The sequence below is a fragment of the Pholcus phalangioides genome, unplaced genomic scaffold (genome assembly GCF_987345545.1).
Source record: "Pholcus phalangioides strain wild (caught in Gottingen) unplaced genomic scaffold, Ppha-v1.0 ptg000031l_1, whole genome shotgun sequence".
Classification (NCBI taxonomy): Eukaryota; Metazoa; Arthropoda; class Arachnida; order Araneae; family Pholcidae; genus Pholcus; species Pholcus phalangioides.
In genome coordinates this window covers 3233621-3247075 of record NW_028301621.1, presented here as the reverse complement: position 1 = coordinate 3247075, position 13455 = coordinate 3233621, and the positions used below count along the sequence as shown (strand labels likewise).

At 38.3% G+C, this 13455-nt stretch overlaps 1 protein-coding gene and 1 long non-coding RNA gene across 2 annotated transcripts in view; both read right to left on the bottom strand.

Moving 5' to 3' along the window:
- Positions 1 to 999: 999 nt before the first annotated feature.
- Positions 1000 to 6362, bottom strand: LOC149067017 (uncharacterized). The gene is made up of 3 exons (XR_016195394.1): positions 6259 to 6362; positions 2791 to 2893; positions 1000 to 1165 (listed from the first exon to the last, which is right to left on the bottom strand). It is a non-coding gene; the product is annotated as an uncharacterized LOC149067017 (long non-coding RNA).
- Positions 6363 to 10395: 4033 nt separating this feature from the next.
- LOC149067011 (structural maintenance of chromosomes protein 5-like) overlaps positions 10396 to 13455 on the bottom strand; it is a 254890-nt gene continuing 251830 nt past the window's right edge. The window contains exon 25 of the mRNA XM_089252810.1: positions 10396 to 10629. Within this exon, the coding sequence (XP_089108936.1) occupies positions 10522 to 10629 (108 nt within the window). The 3' untranslated portion in view covers positions 10396 to 10521. The remainder of the gene's footprint in view (positions 10630 to 13455) is intronic.

The following is a 13455-nucleotide window of genomic DNA, read 5'->3' as shown; positions in this document are numbered from 1 at the left end:
CAGGTGATATTTTTTATCCACAGAAAAACAAGGTGCTGCTCTTTCGATTTCAACTGTGGGAAATAATGCAATAATATCTGGACGTATTATGTAAACACATAATTTTGTACATGAACAAAACGCCTATTATTTCCTGTCAAACTCAAAAACCTTGAGCAATTATTTTTCTTTTATTTCTTGAAACAGGCATATAGTTATATGTATTTTTGAGAGAGCTTTTATTTTTTTAATTTTTATTATTTATTTTATTTTTTTATTTATTCTTTTCTTTTCCAATTCTTGCTTTTTCTGTTTTCTCTAAGCTTCATTTTTTTTATATTTAAGCATTCGAGAAGTTGCTTCTGCAGGAATTTAGTCTCATTATTATTTTTTTTGTCTTAATATCTGTATGTAGATAGAAAAGAATTCTCTTAAAAGATATAGTATGTTTGAAAGCAAAATGTATTTAAGATTGTTCACAGAGGAGGGTATCACTTCAGCAAGATTGGTAGGCCTGATTACAATGTCACGTCATACAATTTGAATAATGTGAAAATGATTGACCCTAGAGTAGGCCGCCACCCTTTCAACTTCAAGTGCAATTTGTTTAACGTCTTTAAAGCACAATCAATTTTGTATTTAGAATATGAAATTATTACTCTTAGTGCAAAATGAAATGTCTTGCTTTGACTGATTATTGGCATCCTTTTTCCACCTAATTTTTTTTTTCAAAACCAGCTTGGACACCGAACGGCAACTGAAAGAATATAGCTTGGTATATGGTAAAAAAAGCTACAGAGTTTTCTCATAACTTTTGATATATATTTTTTAAAACTTGAAAAAGGAAGCCTATTACTGGCATACTTACCTCACACTATATACATACAGGATTCTAGAAATTCAGGCCATTTGAACACACCACCAATAATTTTAAATGCATTTTATATGACCTGTTCAAATAAAACTAGTTCCAGTTTTCTGGGGTTTAAATGAAGAGAGCAAAGATAAAGCGAGCACAAATAGAATTATTAGACATGATTTAATATTGCTCCATATACAAGTTATTAAAGAGATATTTTCAAATATTGATAAATTTTTTTAACACAGCTGCAAACTTTTATTGCACATGGAACAGGGTGCTTCATGCCAGCAAAAAATTTCAGCAATCTTATGTTTCAGACAAAACCTATAAAACATTGAAAATACATTTCTTTTAATTTATTGAATATTGAGAATATTTTGATAGTAGCCTACATTAGAGAAATATATTTTATGAGTATAATTTGCAGGTGCAACTTTTCACTGGCTCAAGCCCCCCCCCCCCCCAACAATATTTCATGAAATCATGATAATTTTAAATAGGTATATATTGAAATGTTGAGCTGGTGTCCCACCAATATCTTTGATAACTTTATGGTGTGAAAAAATCATATTCTCTAACATCAAAATAATCTCTCAGACCAATCACACAAATACCACAAAAAATAATAGCTACTGATACATTTGCACTGGATGTTGGAAATGTTTTGCATCAGCGGGTGTTCATCTTGAGCTTCACGTTAAAAAAATCTGATTTCTGGATTGATTTGGACTTTCTAAACAGTGACTGAAATTTACTGGATGACTCTTAGCCGAACAAATTCAGTTTTATAGAATGAAAATAAGACAAAATGTAGTAAAAAAATTACAAACTATGTGTGTGTGTGCATATACAAGAATATACTCAGATCTTGCTTTAAATCTTGATCTTTTGTAGAGGTCAAGATTTAAAGCAATGTTTTGTTCATTTGATAAACTAATTTTCAGGTTGTATGAATTGTCTATACTAAAAATATTGATAATTAATTTTCACTCTAAATTGTTCAAAACATGGTTTTTGAAATGAAAATTAATGCAGAAGCTCCACTAATTTTTGCTCAAGTCTCCACAATCACATTTTCAAAAACCTAAGCACAGTTGCACAGGAAAAACTGTAATTTAAAAAAAAAAAAACACATTTATACTGTACTTATGAATATTCTTTACATTGTATCCTGAAATTTGATTTTACTCCTTATTTTATTGCAAGTTATATAAATAGTCTGCAATTGTACACATAAACTACAAACAAATGCACCACTTTGAAACCATTTTGTGTACAATTCAAATTATTTTTATTTCTTTTAGTTGTGTATGGAGACCTATGCTTGGACTTTCCATGTCAAGGTTTTATTAACTGTAAAAACAGATTATTTCAACGTAGCAAGGCCATATATATGATATGAGGGATATTCCAACTCAGCAATATTTCCTTCATAACAACCCTGTATAGCAATCAGCTGCACAATCACACTCCGAGAATAATCGTTCAATGCATTAACTTCATATATACTGCACATCTTAAATTATATTACAAATTATACAAAATCACCATCATTATTGTAGGAATTGTCTATACTAAAAATATTTGATAATTAATTTTCACTAACTTTTTCAAGGTTGTATTATACAAGTTTACCATTTTAACCACATTTGCCCCCATGGCAGTTGAACAAGGGCGTAGCGAGGGGGGGGGGGTCTGGTCCCCCCCGAAATGTGAGAAAATGACCGAAAAAAGGGAAAAAGATGGCCAAATCCATTGTTCTGTCACTTTGATCCCCCCCCCCGAACGAAATTTCTGGCTACGCCCCTGCAGTTGAACATCAGTTTCCAACAGATTAGAACGCATGTTGATTCCTTTTTTTCTGATACAACTTTTATTTAAAATAATAAAATATCATAAAAGGTAAAATTCCAATTGAATGGTATTTAAAGAAAAAGAAAAATACTTACCGTTGCACATGATTTATTGGTGGAATAGTGCGAGACGACAGCATGGTATCATTATATAGGGAATTATCATTGTATCGCAGTTTCATTGTGTCATGTTTAACTCCTAGAAAAATTCCAAATAGGTACATGTGGTATAAAAATTTCAAAGTATACATTTGCTTATTAATATTTCACGAACATACTTTGAACAATTTTAATCATAGCCCCTTGCATATAGAGTGGAAAGGGGAGCTGAAAAAGAATGTAATCACTGTTCACTTACATTAGAAATATACTACACAGAACCACATAAAAAATCCTGCTCTGAGCGATTATGGGTCCAGATTAGTATATCAGAGGCCCCATGATCTATATATAAGTTAATGGGCTAATAAATATTTTCAACATCACCAAGTAGGCATGCCCCCCTCTTTACATCTTGAAGATGGCCCCCAGACAGGAATCTGGTAAGGTACCCCCAAATGGCGTATTCACAAAGAGGCTAAGTGGGCTATAGCTCAAGGCAAAAATTTCAAAGGGGCTGCAAATTTAAGGAATGACTGGTCAAGTAGTCAACTGGTCATGTCATTCAACCTTCCCACTCTACCAAGAGATCATGGAACTAAGTCACTATGCAGCAAAAAGAATGTGCAAGTACATGAGTAACAGTGTGTGCAAGCATAGGAGTAACAAAAAGTGATTTAGAGGGTGTGAATATGGGAGTGACCTGGAGAGAGCAAGAAATCGGGTGAGTGTGTGACAAAATGATCAGGGTTGTAGTGATTTAAATCAGCAGTTTAAATCATGATTTAAATCAAATTTTTTTCGGATATGAAAAATTATCTGTTGTAATTGAATAAAATTATTTATGCAGCTCTAAAGTGATTTAAATTGTTATTAGATTATTTTAAATATCAATTAATTTAAATGCATTTTCAAATATTTTTATATTATAATGTATATTATAAGTTAACTTAGAAAATCAAAAATTGCATGGCAATGAATGGATGGATAATGAATAAATTCTGTGTGTTATCAAATAGTGTGGTAAAGCCATCTATGTTGATACTATTGACACATCTGACTTATCACATGCTGGAAATTATTTAGCAAATGTGGTTTTTAGTTCAGTGAAGTCAACAGAAGAAAACTTCATATGTAACATATCAAATTTTGTTACTGCAAATATGGTTTCATCCAGAAAGACCCTGGATGAAAAGCTTGGCTTTTCGGGACTTACATATTGCTACAGTGCCCACATTTTAAACTTGTTAGTCGAAGATTTGGTTAAAACTGATGTAACAAAGCATGTTAAAAGTATATTTAGATACTTCCGCAATCATCTCTCAAAAGCATGGTATCATGTGTAAGGTGGAAGTGCATTGGTCTTCCTGCAGAGGTATGATGGAATACAATACTTATTGTGATTCTCTTGAATCTTATGTTAAAAATTCGTCAGTTGTTACCAAAGTTTGTGAAGACCACAGATCTCAGATAGTAACATCTCTAGTGAAATCTTAAATATTTATTAAAAAAGAAATGTCAAGGACATAATTGCAATTCTGAAACCAATAGCCAATTAATTAACTATTTTGTACAAAGGAACACACACACAACTGCTCCATAGCTGAATGTGTATTGGCATGGAAAAAGCTGCAATTGAAGATAAAAGAAGCATCAACATCAAACAATACAAAAGGTTTTGTCATCAGAATATAAAAATATATATGAAAAATAATTAACAGATGCACACTTTTATGCATTTATTATAAGCTCGTCAGTGTTAACTTCTAATAGGGAATTAATGTCACAAAAGAAGAGAGAAATAAGGATCTTGAATTTATCGAACAAAAATGTGGCTCTGGCTTCTTTGCAATTACATTAGTTTTTGGGAAAGTTGGAACCATTTCATGATAAAAAAGATTTTTTAACCCCAAGGTTGTTGATACAATGTCTGATTTTGAGTGATGGAATAGTTTTTATAATGTTTTGGGTAAATATACAATTACAGAGAGCGATATGTGATTTGTAAACATGCTAACTACAGCCAAATCATTGGCTGGGGGTCAGGTTTGTTAGTGTGTATAAGCATGGGATTGGCTTAAAGAGCAATGAACTAGGCTGTGAGGCAAAAAAAAAGAACAACATAGAGTGTGCAAGCATGAGAGTGACCTAGAGAGTAAGGAATGTGGCCAGAGACAAAAGGAGTTACATTGTTATTGATGAAATATTTTAACACTGTATAGAATAGTGTGCCAAGACCAAAGAGCGATATTTTTATATAGCCAATTATCACATTGTGTTGAAGTTTCAGTCAAGTTTAACTCATAGCATGTAAAATTTCAAATAAGTATATACTATAGATTTCAAATAAATTTCCATGTTCATATTTGATTTATTACGTACATACTTTAAACAATTTTAAGCATGCTCCCTTGCATTCAGGGAAAAGGGGGGCATGATGATTGAATTCTGTCATGACAAAATTCAATAACTTTAATTTCTACATAAAAATATAATTCATATAAAATATACATAATATTATACAAAAGTTTACTTCAGAGAACATAAAAACCCCTGCCCTGATAGCCCACGGGTGAGGCTTAGGATACAAAATGGCAAAAAATCGGGCCTGTAAATAGGCTGGGGCATCGAGCCAAATGGAGCCTCACAAAAAATATGTTTACTTATTTTGCAACCTTTTAACAGGGACCCCAAGACGGAACGCTACGACCTTGCCTTGCCCATGATCATTCAGTTTGACATGAAAATTATTGACAAGAAAAAAATATTGAGGGGGCTGAAAATCCCTAATCGTCCCGTAGGCAGGAGGAATGGTTTGTGGTATTGTGTATATTCGTGAATATGGGTTGGAGGCTCAGCGCAAAATTTATAGGGAGCGCTCAACATGGCTCATCACAAGGGTGGGGCTGACAGGCCCCCCCCCCGGGGGAAAATACCATCATTTTTGATTTTTCCATGCTATGAATACAGAAGGGCCCCAGATCTTAGTCTAAGCGCCCTACCCCTGGATATGGGCCAAGGGCGTAGCGGGCGGGGGGGGGGAACTTGGGGGTCTGGTTTCCCCCCCCCCACCCGAAATGTGAGAAAATGATCGAATATAAGGGAAAAAGATGGCCAAATCTATTATTCTATCACTTTGGCTCCCTCCCCCCCCCCGAACGAAATTTATGGCTACGCCCCATATGTGGGCCATAGGAGCTCAAATAGCCTCAGCTCCAAGGTTACGGCACGCACGGCTCAAGAGAGAGTGCCGTGACAACCCTTATTTATTTTTTTACATTGTAAATTCACTACAGGGGGCCCATGTTAACATGATCTAAGGGCTCGCCAAAGATCACAGCCCAGCAGGAGGGAACGGATTTATCAAAAACGACGGTAAAAAAAAAAAATAAATAAACATTGACAATATCTAATACTTGGAAAATTTATCATACAGTTCGATAGCAATAGTGAAATAATGCTTACCTTTTCTCTAAACGCTGTCTTCGGCGTCAAGCTGTTCCTAAACAATAAAAGCGCCGGCCTTCGCAGCTTGTAACTAACGCCGTGCTTTTAAAATGGCCGGCTTTGTTGATGCTTACTGACAGGCAGAGTTGCCAGGTCCTTAAAAAATTTCCAGCCAAAATCCTCTTCAAAAGTAGCCAAAAAGTAGCCCAAAATATTTGAACTTGTGCTGCCATCTATGAAGCAACAAGCGAGCTACAGTTTGACGATATTCTATCCTGCAAAAGTGGCTTATAACTCTTTTCCTGTCACGAACTCCCCCCACTTTTCACTTTTTCGTGAAAAAATACGTTTTTTTAGAATTTTGCGAAAGTCAGGGCTATACATTCTCTCTCCTGGAAAAACGGCCCAGATGTGGCCTCAAGTGTAGGCCGTCTTAAAAGCATCATGGGCCCCCGGACAAATTGATTCTGCTCAGCCCTCTATTCAGACTGCAAATTCCAACTTACCAATTCACATGCTTAATCTCGCAAATCTTAACCATATATCATTTTTTATTTCCCCCCCCCCCCCCCCCGCCGCTCTTCATTCAAGGCCTCCGTGACGTGCCCGCCCATGCGTCAAGACGACACTGCCTCAAATTGTGCATAGGTGCCTACGAAATTTGGTACAATGATTTTAAAAATTAGGTATGGGTCCCAGACCAGATTTTTCACGGTCTAGTAAACAAAAAATTTAAGAACTCTTCTGGGTTCCTGGCAGGGCCGTTTTAAGAGCATCATGGGCCCGAGAGCCAAGTGATTTTTCTTATTCCCTACATGGAAAATCCCCGAAAAATACAACTACCTCTCGTTTTTCTGAGGCCCCCCCCTCTTCTCTTGAGGCCCCGGGCCATGCTCGGGTGGGCCTATGCGTTAAGACAGAACTGGTTCCCGGGCTTGAGCCCTGCCAGCTCCACGCTTGTGGAGGCTACGGTTTCTTTCACAGGCTTCTGTGGTCTAGATACTGTTTGCCATCCGTCAGGCCGGAGCAACACCTTCTATAGCAGAAGGCCTCCGTGCGAAGCTCGTGACGTCACTGAAGTCTCCCTTATAGTGTTGGATATATTATAACCGATCGGCCGCGGTATCATGAAGGTTGGTTTTCAACCTTTGATCTAGAGCCTAGGACAGTTCCAAAGTTTTTGTTTTACGGTCCCTTCAATCATTGGGTGGCTAAGGCATTATGGTTGAAAGTTCTGGCTTTCCATAGTTGGGTGAGATGCCCCCCACCCCTTCTGCCTTGTCAGGAAGAAAACACAACATGAGGTGGGGACTAAAGTGAAAGAAAGAAAAACTTCTTTGCTCGCAAGCAAAGAAAAATAGGGAGAAATTCGCCATGAACACAATTTTGGAAAAACCGCCCAAAAAACCGCCACCCGCCAAAGCCAAAAATTTCCCGCCGAACCGTTTTCAAACCAGCCCAATTTGGCGGGAAAACCGCCAATCTGGCAACTCTACTGACAGGGAAGACGGGAGGGGAGAAACGCGTAGTGTCCTATACCGTTCTTTGTCGTTGTCGGTCGTTATAAATGGCAAGTGCGACGTTATGATGGGCGAAAAATTTAGATTATTTCAAAAGAAACAAATTATCGTTTAAGATATTCTCCTTCGAAACGAAATGCTGTAAAAGTGAGAGTAAAACTATTTTAGAGAAAAAAATGAAGGTATTTTGGCGTTTACCGACTGAATACATTTTTACTATACCGTTCGGTATCGGACACGTAGAAATTTCCGACCTCTTTCGACGCTCGGTATCCACTCGACGAACCGGCGTCGCATCGACGTCGATCCGACGCATGCCGATACCGTTGTGCTACTGGGGTGTGAAAAATCGAGGTCCTCGCGAAAGATCTCAGTCCAAAAGCCCTATCCAACGAAGACAGAATCATTTTAGTCGTGGAGGGAGGGAAGAGTATGCAATTTTTTCAACCTCTCCGCAGAGAAAATCGATCGAAACGATATTTTTCGCCCCCCCCCCCAGAATTAGCAGCCCCTCTCAAGATTTCCACCTGTGAAAAATGCCTTCTGCCCTAGTTCCGGCCCTGGCTAGTGCTGGGGTACTGGAAACAGGGCTGCAACTGGGGGGGGGGGGGGTCAAGTGTTCAGGGTGCCGGACTAGAGGGGGGTGCAAATTTCACCCTTTAACCTCCCTTCAACATTACTTGAAATATTTAAAATTTCTAAGAGTGATGCTAACGTAACTAGTTTGAGAATCCGTGATTTGTAAGAAGGAAATTTTATATTCCTAGCATTAGAATGCAATGGTATCCGGCTCAGGTCTTTGAAATTTTCCATTCATTTCTTATTTTCTTTTTTTGTGTGTGGTAATTTTATTTTACTATTATGATTTATTTGATTCCTCATCAAAGGCACCAGAACCTAGGAGAGGAAGATATTTCAGCCCAACCCCAATAAAGTTTGTAAGGGGGCTGAGCCTTCCCCCAATAATTGTTAGAAAAACAGTGCGTCCTGTTTCCTGCGTATGCGCTTCAGCCCCGTATATACGGGACAGCCAGCAACTTTCAGCGCTCTCTCCCCAACCAATGTTAATTTCTTCATATCAGCTCCCACTTTTTTTCTGTTGTCTCATGTCCCCTTCCCCAATGGTCACACTCAACAAAAGAAGAGACGCTCTTGAGTTTACCGACAGTACAAGCAAGAGAAAGGAATCCCCCCCCCCCAAGTTATCTCTAGACGTACCTCCAGGCAGCACTCTGGGAGGATGCAATTTAGGATGGATGAATGCCGGGGTGATTGCGAGATAAGACTACTATTGTCACAGAAAAAACAAGTGCATTGAAAGAAAAGTAAAAAAATAACATTTCGAGCAGATGGAACTAGTGTAATGTTATTTAGAGAAATTTTTTGTCAAAAAGTTTTTTCTGAGCCAAGTGTGAGACACACATCCACTCGAATTTTTGGGGTACCGAGCCGGCTCTTTAAAAATGTTGGGGGCGCTGGGGGCTCTGGCCCATGGGCCGGACACAAGTTTACGCCTATGCGTACGTAATACATGCATTACAGACTATATACACGAATTTTACCATAAAATTCAATTAAAATAAGTATGAAGATTTGACGTTTTGCTTTTTTAATTTTTTTAAATCTCTTAATTAAATCAATCAAGTTGGGTTTTTATGCTTGTTTACAAGTTAAATAGCAGTAATCCCATTCTAGGAAGACAGCTTTTCCGACTTCGTCCCTTTATATCCAACCGGGGGGAATGTGCGGGGGTGATAGCCCCACCAAGAGTCTGATAATATGAGAGAATGAATCTGTCCGGTATTTTACGGAACAGTAATGACAGTAAAAATTGCCTCCTCCGACACATCACTCTGGATCCGCACCTGGGGGAGGGGGCGCCACTAGATTAGGGAGCGACCGGCTCTGCCTCCACGAGCTTATAAATTGTGGGCCCTCCCACAATGTGATATTCTGGAGACTGCTTATATATTTCTATGCTTTCTCTCGAAATTCATAGCACCGAATCTCATCATCACGAGGGCCCCCCTTAAGCACTTGAGGCCCAGGTGGGCCTATGTGTTAAGACGGCACTGCTTGTGAGCTTACTTTATGGAAATGGCATCTTATTCCAAAAACTCAGCATTAACGTGAACTTTAGCTTGAAATATTATTCGTTTCTCTAGATTTGAGATTTCAATATTATTGTCGTGGAAATAGCACATGCGTTTCATCCTGCATTCACAATATTTTCATTTCAAATTTTTTCGAGAATTTTCTACCGAATCGTTGATACTGTGAAAAAAGCTGCATATAAATAAAAATATGTAATTTGATAACTTGTTGTGGTGCCCCTTTTCCATGGGCGGAGATGGGGGGGGGGGCATTACCCCCCAACGTCAAAGGTGGAGTCGACTGATCTAATGTATATATTAAATAGAACTGACATCATCATCATCGTGCCCCCAGCAATAATGACTGTGCGCCCCCAGACTTCCAAGTCTATCTCCGCTTATGCCCTTTTCTCTTGATGCCCTAAGCATGTTCTTACTGATTAATCTGGCTCTGTCATCAACAGGGGTTTCCTAATCTAGCATGCATTAATTCTTAAAAAGAATGTGCACCTCAGAAAGATTAAAAAAAATGAAGAGATATCTTAAAAATATATCCATCATTTATTAAGATACATGATACAAAATGTATGTGAATACGTGTGATAGAAAGTTTTTACAGGTTGACAAAGTAACAAACAATGAAAAGGAGTTTTGTTTTGATCTTCTCATCACGAGTTTCCATCAATCAAGTCGTCAATACTCCAATTTGCCAAACACGGACCATTATGGATAACATGAACATTCATTTCTTTTGAGTATGGTAAATCTGGAAGTAACTAATATGCAAAAAAGAAAGATTACTAAACATTACATTTTAAATATACTCTGAGAATATGTTTTACGTCATACTACTATGATTCAGAAAAGATGGGAAAAATTAAAGAGGTGGTAGTACACGATAAAACAAACATTTTTCATCCGAGAATGCATGGTTTAAAATGAAATGCAAACATGCTACAGGGCGCAACATAGTAAAACCGAGGATACGAGGAGAAAACACAGAAATAACATGTTAAAAAAGCAATTTGAATGAATAATTTACAATAATGGCTCAAAAGAGCGATCTCCAACGGTGATGCAAGCACAGCGGCGGCAAAAGAGGGATTGGCGAAAGCTCTGGAATATTCCAAGCATATCGCGGACCTCCCCAGCAGCAGCCGAGTCTTACGATTAGGTCCTCTTCACAGTCAAGAGGAGTCTCATACACAAGACTTCAGCTGCCCCCACAAAAAGAAATCAAGACACGACAGATCGGGCGATCGTGGTGGCAAAGCTACAGGATCACCTCGCCCGATCCATCGGTTTGGAAAAGGGACGTCCAGATAGTGCCGTACCTCTCGTTCAAAATGGGCTGGAGCTCCATCGTGCTGGAACCACATACGCCGCCGGAGGGCAGTTGGAACATCCTCCAGCAAGTCTGGCAGCACCTCTTGCAGAAACGTATTAAAACGTATAAACGGTATTTGCCCTCGCCAAGGCGTTCCGGCAGAAGATACGGTCCAATTAGGTGGTCACCGATGATTCCTGCCCAAACATTGGAGAAGCGTTGCCGATGCGCATGTGGATTTACAGACATGTTTATTGTGGGTATTAAATGCACCTTCTCGTGCGAAAGTGCACTCATCGGTGGAAAGAACAGTTGCCGAAAAATCTGGGCGTGCTGCACGCCCAGCGAAGTCTATGCGACAAGCATAATTTTCTTCATTCAATGCTTGGACTCGTTGAAAATGATCTATTACCATTTATACACCATTATATAAAATTATCGAATTTTAAATTGGCGGAGGCGGCAAAAATCCTAGTTTCGGACTACTTGACTACATATCATCACCGATAGATGGCCGTATAGTTTTGGGAATCTGCGCCCCCCCCCCCAAAAGTATCCGACCATGAACGTAATCTACATTTAATGTACATAATGTACTATGGGGGAAAAATGTACATTTTGGTTCAGATAGTCATCGTAGTCTGAAGAATCGCCATCAGATGCATTGGCAAAACGTAATCGCGAATTCATGCATTTTTCTTCACATTTGCACATTTCTGTGCATGTAGTAACACAAGAACACCTCCCAGTTTTATACATGCAAGTATTACACAGTCACATGCAATTAGTTCTATTATAGCAGGTGGTAAAACGGTAATAACTGGAACAAAACAGCTTTCTTTTTTTCACAACCATACAATTCTGGCAGAGGCCATACATCAGTTTGATATCATTGGCCCAAACTAAAGCTTGATTATGAGCTCAAGTGTGTGCTGTTTAAGAGCGGCTTGAGTTGGATGGTAGACGCTCAGATTCAGCTTGCAGTCTCTTAAACATATGCCAACGAAGATCTTTAACGTTAGTTATTTATTTAGATGATCTGTATAACTGCCACACAAATTCTTCTAGAGCACTGAAATAAGTATCCAATAAACGGGGGTGGAAAGTGACAAGGTCCATTTCGGAGCAGCAAATTATAGGATTCGGAGAAGTTTTGGACCAGATATTTATAAATTGGTGCCGCGAAATTAACTTACAAGAATATTTTTGTTACCCCCACCCCTTTTCAAAATAAAACAACTGCACTGTCTTTTGTTATCAAACATCTTTTCATCAGCTTGTTTTTGGTGTTTTAGGCTTTTGACACCTTTGTTTGAAAGAGCGGCTGTCATAAAATTTTTCACACCAGTCTATTTAAGATGACACTTTTTGTTTACTGAGGGCGCTATTTGCTATCTGGAACAACAGCAGTTTAAATGGGCTAGAAATTTTTTTTATACTTTAAAGGAAAAAAAAAAGCACGTTATTTGGCGACATTGGCGATTTAACACTTGTTATTCGGCAAAGTTGCTAAAGCAGCATTCGTAATTCTGCGGACATGCTATTTCACTCGCAGAATGAATTTTTTTCACGAAACATCGAGATTTGACGCAATGACGATCGACTGCAGTAATTTCTGTTCCTTGCAGTGGCGATTTTTTTTTCTTTTTTTTAAAAACGGAAACTGACCCACATTTGCTCTTTAAAGCTGAATGACCATTGCAAACCATCTTCAGCTAAACGATCGCGGTTGTTATCGGGGTTTCGCGATGGAAATCCCAATGAGGAGCCGATAGTTTAAATAAGGAGCCGCAGTCATACCAATCTGATTTTCGGGGACAAAGTCGAGAGCGGGAAGTTGCTGGGAAAATTCTAAAATTGATTCGGAAAAAAAAAATCCGCTACCTTCTCTTTAATTTCACAAACTTCTCTGGACTTAAGGCAAATCTTCCAACGCGAAACCAGATGGATTATCGGTTCGACATGCTTGTTATGAACGTCGGTGAAAGAATCTATAGACACACATTATGTATAATATAAACATTTACTACACATAATAAAGTAAAGCGGTATTAACAAAGTTATAAACGTGCGTACAGTACGATGGCCAAGTAGCAACTGACAAATAGTCCACATTACCTCATGAGGGCGCTGAGCTCAATACGGAAATTGCATTCCATAGCATCAACACTTGTCACACTTTAAAAGAAAACTGTCTTGGGGTTAAGTTGCGAGGGGTAAATAAAAATTAAATATTTTTTGTTTGAAAATTTTTGTTCAAATTTGAAAAATACCT